This window comes from Cyclopterus lumpus, chromosome 9, assembly GCF_009769545.1.
Source record: "Cyclopterus lumpus isolate fCycLum1 chromosome 9, fCycLum1.pri, whole genome shotgun sequence".
NCBI classification, from domain to species: Eukaryota; Metazoa; Chordata; class Actinopteri; order Perciformes; family Cyclopteridae; genus Cyclopterus; species Cyclopterus lumpus.
The window spans coordinates 13,569,571-13,579,613 of record NC_046974.1 but is presented as its reverse complement, the minus strand read 5'-3'; the positions used below and the strand labels follow the sequence as shown (position 1 = coordinate 13,579,613).

At 41.4% G+C, this 10,043-nt stretch overlaps 1 protein-coding gene across 7 annotated transcripts in view; it reads right to left on the bottom strand.

Annotated features, from left to right (window-relative positions):
* Positions 1-33: 33 nt before the first annotated feature.
* The window catches only part of pip5k1bb (phosphatidylinositol-4-phosphate 5-kinase, type I, beta b), a 33,597-nt gene continuing 23,587 nt past the window's right edge, over positions 34-10,043 (bottom strand). For 4 of the 7 annotated variants that reach the window (XM_034541139.1, XM_034541140.1, XM_034541141.1 and 1 more), the window contains exons 8-14: positions 7,316-7,518; positions 6,899-6,982; positions 6,089-6,137; positions 5,876-5,960; positions 5,031-5,189; positions 3,572-3,690; positions 1,476-1,588 (exon numbers count right to left, since the gene is read on the bottom strand). In XM_034541139.1, the coding sequence (XP_034397030.1) occupies positions 3,587-3,690; positions 5,031-5,189; positions 5,876-5,960; positions 6,089-6,137; positions 6,899-6,982; positions 7,316-7,518 (684 nt within the window). In that variant the 3' untranslated portion in view covers positions 1,476-1,588; positions 3,572-3,586. Of the gene's footprint in view, positions 1,334-1,464; positions 1,589-2,583; positions 2,669-3,571; positions 3,691-5,004; positions 5,190-5,875; positions 5,961-6,088; positions 6,138-6,898; positions 6,983-7,315; positions 7,519-10,043 lie in introns of those variants that run through there. The other 3 variants (XM_034541142.1, XR_004609949.1, XM_034541137.1) reach the window with 3 other exon arrangements.

Sequence of the window (10,043 nt, the reverse complement as noted above, 5' to 3'; positions counted from 1 at the left end):
CTTTAGAAGCTAAAGTAGCTAAACAGTAGACAGTGACATTTTAGCAGTTTATTTATAGGAGTCTCTCTAAATATAAATATGCATTGTCTTTACATTCAGCGATGAAACTTTTTTTCAGCAAATGGTAAAATATTGAGATTTACACAATAAATTATGGTCTCAACCAACGCGTGATCATGAAATTCAACATTTATAGTTGGATATGGTCTTGATGAAGAGGTATCGACAGCTGAGGCATGTCTCCTTACTTCTTGAAGAGGACACACTTATTCAGTATCAAAGGATATCCTGAGTGAAAGCATCTTCGGTCATGACAAAAAACCCACAACACTTTTAGCTCCACATCAAAAATAATCTACAATGTTCCTTCAGTGTTCTATGTAGTATCAATGACTTACAGAGGTGTGCATTTGTAGAGTAAAAAGAGAAAAAAAGTGCTAGCACATATCCAAAACTGTGCTTATGTCAGCTAGCCCACCTGCTTAAGCAACATCTTCAGAGAAAAAATATTTCTTACAGTAATCATAACTAATGTCAAAAGTGCCTTTTGATAAAGAGCGAGACCACCGTTTCTCTGCTGTGTGCGTCACCCAAGATCCAGTAACTGTCCTTTCTCACTTCACTTTACAGCAGACCTTCAGATTCCTGTCAGGGCAGCACAAATACTAGCCCGGTCCGGATAAGGGGGGAGGGGGTCTTTAACCGCATCACAGTCTGAGTTTGGCCTCAGGAGTTTCATAATCCATCATGTCTGTTCATGTGAGTCTTTTCTCCTGTGTTGGTTGTGAGCTGGCTTGCATCTTTAGTGCGACAGTGTCACATCACTTTGAATCAGGGACACAGATGCCATCATAAATTCACTGTAAACATTTCTTTTCGATCCACAACGTGTGCAGTTGCAAACTTTGAAATGCTCTTTCATTTCATTCTGGTCAGCAGAAGAAAAAAAAAACATTTAAAGAAATGTATCTACCTACCCCCTTCCTCATATTGAATATAGTAAATATTTAGATCTTTGTGTAGGCCATGAAAACAGTATACATATATAAAACTTATTGGCACTGCGCTCTAAAAAGCAACACTCAGTTCAGCCTGATGTTCATCCCATTTCATGATGTCACATGGTTCCTGCAGATGTCCATCACTGTGACTGTTGGTGTCTTCTTTTAGTCCATCAACCAGTGGAGAATCTAAGAAGGTTCATGTGTTGGCAATACAAGTGGCAACATGGATCAGGCAGCACTGGAAGTGGAGTCAAGGGCCAGCCTGGCTGGTCCAATGGAGTGTGGCGATTGTCTTGAATTGGCAGGAAAAAATGAAGGTTGTCTTTTCACTGTCAGGGAGAAGAGAGAAAAAAAAAAGTAATTATCAACGTAGTTTAAGCCTAAATGTGAACAAGCTAAGATAACCAATATGAGAATGACCCCAATGTGACCTGAAATAACAACCGGAGAAACAACTCACCAAGTAGACGTCGAGAACAGAGCCGTCATCACGGTCTATGTCCACATCCATGGTGCTCTGCTCTGAAGTGAGGCAGATAGCACTGTCTTCCAGGGTAAACGTTGAGCTGGATGCAACGTCCTCTCTGAAACAGTTAAATACATTCACATATTAATCTGTAGAAGACAGCCTTGGGATTGTATTGTCTGGGTCAAAGGCAGTTAAAGTAAAGCAGGAGTCGAAACAGTGCTTGGAAACGGAGGAAAAACATACTCTCCAGAAACAAATCACACACTATTGTAGAGACTCTGACATCAAAGAGATGAACTGACTGTGAGGTGGGAATCCTGTCTGTTGCCCGGCCAGTGGCGGCTGAAACTGAGTCTCAGACATGTCTCACAGGAAATGAACAAAATCTCCTCAAGATTGACCAGATTTGACCCCAATGACTCATCATAATGAGACCGTTGCTGGGAGAGTATTTACCACAAATGGGCACATGTTGCATAAGAGATACAAACAAACGTCAAAATCTGGTTATTCTAGAAAAATGCACTAGTTGAATTAAAGTATTTTCTTTCAGTTTATGCAGCAGAAAATGTGTTCAAAAATGATGAGATGGGAGTGTCACATTTGCATTAATATATGTCACATTTGTATGACAGTGGAACCAACTGAGCCATCACTTTCTGCAAGAGCAAAAAGGAGCCCCCCATGCAGCCAATTCAAATGCTTTAACTTCTTCTCTCGTTAAATCCTGGAGGTAATTGGATTCAAACTAAATAAACAGCATACAACTTGCAATGTACTTCAAGTAGAAAATACAGAGCAATCGCATCTTCAAATGCAGCTTGACCATTGAGAGACTGAGTGCAATATTGTTCATCTTCCCTTTTTCCCTTTCACCCACCAGAGGGCAGCTTAAGAGCTGTTTTCCTTGTTTGTACATCATGTGACTCCCTGATAAATTCAGCAATATGTTGTTTTTTTTTTCCCTTTTATGACATAACTACTTCTTGTGTTCAAAGTCAAAATGAAAGCCAGGTAGCAGAAGATATGTGGATGGATAAAGAGATGCATGTGAACAACAGCTTTGTTTTAAAACGCTAACCTGACAACACAAGGTGTTATCACAGTAACAGGCGGACCAGCTGTCAGATGGGGATTATTGTTGGTGGCTACACAGACGCCACTGCACCGCTTGTCCTCTTTTGTCACAGTCTTTCTGCAGCATAATGGCACAGAGTGAAACCATGTCAAAGCCACCGTTTAAATATTTATGAAAACAGTTGACAGAACAATGTGAGCGCAACAGCAGGTGACCGATGAAGAGACAGGACCGGGCAAGTCGCACAATGAAGCCTCAGAGAACAAGCTGAACCTGACACTGCTGCAGAAGGAGAGGTGAAAGATGGGAAACACGTAGAGGGCAGAGGACCAAGTGTGCACAAGCTTCTAGCGAGAGACTAAATGAAACTGGCCTTCACAACCAGACGATATAGGGGAGTACAATGAGTGTGCTAGAGGTGTAATAAATAGATCCTGTTTATTTAATACGCTGTTTATTATTTCTTAATGTACGTTAACATTTCCATCAGATGATATGAGGTAATAACATATAAAAGGTCTTCCACTATTAGTCAATACTGTGCCATAAAAACACTATAAATTATGCTGCAAGAGTTGGATAATGAAATAAAGTCAAGCCAACAAAGGCTTTCCAAGTAAAAACTGAAAGTGAAAAGATTTCTGTACTTCGGAATATTTTTCTTCCCTGTCTTGTAAATGAAAGAGACGAACAGTAAACAGCATCACGCGGCTCATCTTTTGACTTTAGTGTCTGCATGTTGTGTAGAATGTGTATTGGATGCATGAGTCACCTGCTCCATGACGCATGTCACCAAGTGAGGGAAGAGGTCTGGTGACAATAACGTGGGAGTATGTGTACGTGTGTGTTTGTTATGGCGTGGCGAATTCACATGCCTGAAGGCCGTAATGTGTACAGTAACCTTTCATCATGGTTTTAAGATGAAACGGTACACGTTACACCCCTAAAACGACACAGAGTGTCACGATTTAATGAAAGCAACCAGGAATAATAAAAAAGGAAAACTAGTAGACACCGTACCTCTCCTTGTCCACATTAACAAAGATGGAGGAGGTGGAGATGGTTCCCATGGAGGAGCCCTCGTAGAAGGACGGGTTGGCAGGAACCAGATCTGGACGCAGGTATGAGCCAAAACACAGCTGAGGAGAAAACATTCACATGCATGTGATGTCAGCAAAGGAAAACAACGTTCCTAATTTCCAATTTCCTATATTTCCATCTGATCTTTGCTGCCTGGTAAACGCCAATGTTTTTCCAACTCTTTTTTTCTAAATGTGTAGTCTCCCTTCTCACAGAGAGCCACATGGCATAAAAACAACAAGTAATACTAATCGTGATGCGCAAACTGAACTTTCTTTGTATAATCGGTGGAGTTCTCCTTTTGTTGAGAAGACGGACATCGACCAACACTTGACATCCACCGCTATAATTTCATGGAAAACCAAAAATGCCTCATTAGTCAATCAATATGTTCAATACAGCATATAGCTGTGGATCGTCCACCAGTAATAAGGAGACATTTTTATTCTTGTTATTTCTATGTGCTTTCTGGGAAGTTTAAACAACCCTAATGACTGAGTCAAGGCATGAGGATTTGATTTAAGTTAATTGATTAAATGGTTCCTATAAAACAGACATACATTCCTAGTATCAACCTCCCGCTTCAGGGCAAATCAGATTCTCTCTGTCCTCTTTGAGGCGGATTTAGTAACCGTAAAGAGAGAGTCAGGAAGTGCAACTATCCAAGGAGCTTTATAGTATGTTGCGCCACAGCTGGAAACACCGGTGGGAGAGTGCTTGGTTGTAAAGAGGACACATGACCCTATAACAGTCTACTCCACACCCTTGTTTCTTCCGGCGTGGCGTTGGCTAAAACTCCTTCATCATATCAAACACAAAGGTCAGACGCTGTTGGTGATCATGTTCATCATTGCAGACACTTTTTTTCACCCCGTCTCAAACAGCTGATTATGATAGAGAGCTTATGATAGAGAGAGAGAGAGAGAGAAGAGAGAGAGAGAGAGAGAGAGGATAACACATATTAAACTACATGACTCTTCTTTTACACATGCCCCATGGACACATGGTTGCAAATGCTGTAAACTGATGGGCTACTAATAACAGGTGGATTCTGTTTTTTTCCCATCAAGGCCAAACACTGTTTTAACCAGCTAGCTACCGGGGACAAGAGGACAACATTTTATGGCCAAAGTGGTTGTTTTATGGGCCTAAGTGTCTCTAAAAAAAGCTCTAATAAACCATAAAAAACAACAGGGAATGATTAAGGTCATCAGAGGCTAGGGGCAGTTTAGAGAGAGACATGTTGAGGATAATGCTAAAATGGCAAGTGCATTTATGATAATCATTTAAGTTTTGAGATACAAACAACCTCCTTAATGTATCAGATACTTGTCAAATATCCAAGATACGGATATGGAACTATACACCGCCACGGTCAGAGTGAGAGAGTGTTGTGTACCTTGTCCGTCCAGACTGGCCAGGCTGCAGGCTCCTGCCAGCCTGTCCCTCCTGTCCTCCCTGTTCCTTTCATCTGCCTGCAGTGAAAGGATCTCCTGTGAGGACGACTTCAGAGCCGGGATGGACGTACGAGTCTTCTTTGAAGGGGAGAATCGCAGTGCTGCAGAGCAAAAAGGAGCAATTGAGGGAAATAATCGGAAAAGAGAGTGATACAAATGCAGGGAAGCAGAGGCAGAAAGACCAAGAGGAGCAAATAATTAGAGGAGATAGTGAAAAGAGACGATTATCCTGATAAAAGCAATGTTCACACACAATGAAACTCCAATGCTTCGGCCTCCAAAAATCAGCAGTAAAGTCATTAAACTGTGAAAATGCACAATGAAGAGTACACAAGTTTCCCCTAAAACCGTCCTCACTCTGCCACCCAAGCAGGGCATGAAACTAAATCCTTTCCTGTCATCTCCCTCGACTGGACTTGGCGACAGTTAATAGCATGGCTAAATCCCCAAAGCCATGTTCCTTTCCAGAGGGGGGTCCCGTATGGTTGCATAACATTGTTACTATTTTTGATATTGAAGTGGAGTTCCAAAACTATTTCCTGGCTTTAACTACAATCTGGCTCATTACCAGATCAGCAGTTTATAACTGTGTGCCTTTGTTTCTGAATTTCCAAACAACAAACATTTTGTTTGGATGACCTAGCCATGAGCACACAAATGCCCAGCAAAAGACAACAATAAAAAACATTGACAGATCGACTCTTCTTAACAGGCCCGGATTCCCTTCTCTTGTTTGTTTTGCATGCTTCCCCTCCCTTGTGCGACGACGATCAACCTGCAGACTTACGCTGAGTCTTTCTGAAGACCCGTGTGCTCATGAACTTGAGGAAGCGGCTGGCATAAAACCCGGGCCGGTGCACCGAGACCGAGTCCTGAGGACAGGCAGAGAAAATGCATGGCTTTTATTAGAGAGCCACTAGTAGACGTAAGAGGATGTTGCCTAATAAAAGGCTCATTCATAAAAGCAGCAGAGTCAGACATGAGCAGGCTATCAACTCACGCCATCGTACACCAGGGCTTTCCACGAGTGTTCCAATTTTTTAATGAACCTGAAGAGAAACAAAACAAGAAGAAGCGTGTCACAAATATATCCGCTTACCCAACAACTTCCTCTTTCTGCAAGATCAAACATGAGACTCTTGCCCATTGGCACTCATTTGTTGCATTTAAGCAGAAAATACTTCAAAATGTAATGTTATGTAACGTTGTTTTTGAGGGAAGCAAGCTAGCACAAGTAAGGCAGGATTGGCAGAGACAAATTGGTCTATTCGTCCCATATTTCTTCTCCCTGACCCAACCTCACCTCGCCTCACCTGACATAGATTTATGTGATGCCTTTAAATGTTCACTAGTTTTGAAAAGCCGAAGGCTTTCCTCCTTTGTCACTCGACGCTTGTGCTCTCAAGGAAAGGGCAAAAATCAATTTGTAAATAAAGAAGATTTATAGGCAGTGTGTCCATTTAAATCATGGTGGATAGAGAAAAAGTCCTTTTAGGGATGAGGTAAAATGGATTCCCATCGATGCGGGGTGATAATTCAAATTAAGAGGTCTTGTCATAGGACACACAACAATCGTAGCCTGGTCAACTATTCAAACATATTTTCTATGAATTGTCACGTCTTTATTGGCCATTGATGAGACATTTTACTTCTCAGAAACTAAGACAAACATTTCTGCTGTTCATACAGTCAGATATAATGGGTTTCGTGGTCCAGAAAGTCAACAGATCCCTATCGATGATTATAAGAAAGCACCCCGTATTAGAAACAAAAATGATTGCAGGTTTATATAATCCAGAAATATCAGTACCTGTATGACTGTAGGATATCAATGATACCAAGGAAGATGAACAGCTTTTCTTCTTTGTGTGTTTTGGCAGGGATGCCACCCATCCTATGACATAGTAAAAACAATCCAGCAGTCACAAGTAATACTGTTCCTATTCTGCAATGCTTGAAACACTTGCACATGTTTATAAAAGAGGCACTTTTTGTATTTACATTTCATGTGTAATGCTGGTAATACGTGGAGCGGTGGCTGTGTTTGTATTTGTGTAACTATGGTTATATGATGAGCCTGACTGTGTGTAAACGGTCTGAGTGTTCTGTGTGAGGTACGAGTGCGGTTGTATAACTGTGTCCGTGAGAAAAAAGGTGGAGGGTAAGAAACAAACAGGCAGAGAGTGTATGCCCAAATATGTGTGCATAATATGTGCACATGACTCACGTGTCGTCATTGGTGAGGGTTTCTGCAGCCTTGCCGTCTCCCTGGATGGACTCCATGGCCGTGGAGTAGAGCACCCTCTGACCCACAGGTCTCCTCCCGTCCCCCCCTGCCTGGCCCAGCTCCCCCCCTTCTCTCTGGCTCTGGTCCAGGACATGCACACCCAGCAGCAAGCTGTAGTCCATGATCTTAAAACTCTCCAGCACCTATAGCAAATTACAAGACATGCAGTTGGTACAAGAAGAATCCTTTGATAAAGAATGGCACAAGTCGGATTGAAAGAACAGGATATTTAACATTTTCTATGATCTGCGGGATTACTTTCCTGGACTGGATGCTACACCTTCAGCTCACAGGCGGAAAGTATAGTGAGCTGTTTTGAAAAGCAAATTTTGTTCCTCCTAAAACACTTTCACAGCCTTTGAGGCACTGAAGCCTCAAATGTTAAAAAGGAAATTGAAACCAGTTTTCAGCTAAATAAACAAGGTGTTTCTCCAGAGTGAGCTAAGTGTTACACATTGACCTTCAGGAGCCTTTTACCCAGTTTCCCAGAGACTCTGCAACTTAATGTTTGCTACAGTGCTCCAGTAAAGCAGTCATGGCCAGTCAAGGGTAGAGAGAGAGAGAGAGAGATCTGGGAACAGGGTCAGAGTCAGGTAGCCAGTCTTATCTTATGACCGAGACTGGAAAAAAGTTACTGTACTGGTTTATAAATCCTGATGCGAACACAAAGGGTGTGGCAGAGAAAGAGAGAGAGCATGACTTAGAAATAGAGAGGCGAAAGCCATGTACTTTTGCAAATAGCTTACTTTCCATTCAATCCCTTTAGTCAAAGAGAACAAGACCGGAAATCATACAATAAATCTCTCTGTATCAACTGCTTCAATGTGTCAGTTGATGAAGAGCTACAAAGTAGAAGTTGAGAGGGAAAACTAGTTTTGAGAAGAAACTGCCAAAAACACATAACACTAAGACTCATTAAAGTTCATCATTATTGTCTTGGGCATTCTCACTTACACTCCATAAATAACACAACCTAAACCAAATAGGATTGGAGGCAATAAAAACATGTGATATAATCAAAGAGAGCCTTGACCCACAATCCAGAGAACACTGGCCTGTTTTAGCGAAGAATACGAGACCAATGTCTTATCCCCCCCTAGATAGGCGGTCTTCATTACATGGTCAGAGAAGATATTATTATTATTATTATTATTATTAATAATTGTTGATCCAGTTAGGTTCTGTAATAGAAACGGCTAAAGTCACAGTCACACATTCATACTCAAACACAAAATAGACTTAATGTCTGACTCAAAACAAACACTGGGGCTTTTGTCTGAGCGTTGCCTTTTCCATATCAACGATTTGCATCCCTTCAGTCAAACTCCCCCAGCCTATTCAAACTACAGCCATTTTGAACCACCAGACTGCCTACAGAAGGCTATTACTGGGCATCCTGGCCCCAGCTTGCCCGGGCAAACAATCAAACCATCACAGCAGAGAGCAAACAGCTGCATTGCTGTGATTGTGTGTGCAAGAGATTTTCTTTTGATTCAGAAAGAAATACTGTTCATTGTTACAGGCAAAGAAAAATAGTCAATAATCAGTTAGTGTTGCGGAATACTAGTGATTCTCAGAGGTATGGCAGCCAAGTGTTTGTGCTCTCACTGCTCATTTGTCTCACAGCGAATAGGAAAGGCTCACACATCCCCGCTTTGTCACAGCATCCCTGATCTTCAACAAATGTCTGATGTTTCTCAGTGTATTCCCCCCTGAAGCAGTCCTCCACCTGTCTATCTCTGTGCCATTTTTGCAGTGACACTAATACGCAGCAAGCTTTCTTAAGTCTGAGACCGTCTGTGGGCGGAAAAGAACACAGAGCTTCTTATACTCCTTTTGTGGGCCTACTGGATCACTCCCCCCGTGTTACGCTGACTCTGAGTCCAGTTACAATCACAGGAATGTCTCTGCTAAAGTATGCATCTATAATTAATGAATATTGTATTCATTAATTATAGATGTTGTTGCTACCCATGACACAACATATTCAATTAGGGACAGCTGGCTTTTAATTCTGTCACTTGTAAAAGGCATATAGACTGTATAACTAATTGAACCGTTTAAAATTCCCTTTTTATGTGTCCGTTTATATTCTCTCTGACACTGAACATGAATTATCCGCATTTTCTATTTGTTTATTTTTTTCTCTGATGGCAAACGGAATATCTTTTTAACAAGACAGATACACTTTTGTATGCAGTTTTTCACTTTTTGCTACGATTTTATAGAACAAGGAATTAGTTGATTAATAAAGAAAATAATCAATAGATTAATCGATTATCAAAATAAATATTAGTTGAAGCCCTGTGTAAGTAACATCCATGTTTATGAATGTGGTTAAGGATCCTGTTGAAGCCTTACTCCCTACTGACTCCAAGGCCAGGGCCTGGTGTCCTGCTGTGGAGATTGAGAGAAGCCATTGTTGTTTCAGGATCCCAAGGCTGAGAAGAGGGGGAGCCATACAGTAAACGGTTGTTTATGATTGGCTACACTTGCTTCTATGCAACCATTATTGTCCAAGAATGCATGCCTTCATTGTCTGAATCATTATTTCGGCACTTTTTTGTGCATGCAATTAAAGGACTCCTGTGTCAGAAATTCTTAAACAGAGTTATGACGGTACGTAGAAGTGGGGTCTTTCCAAACATGTGCCAAATGTGCTGTGCCA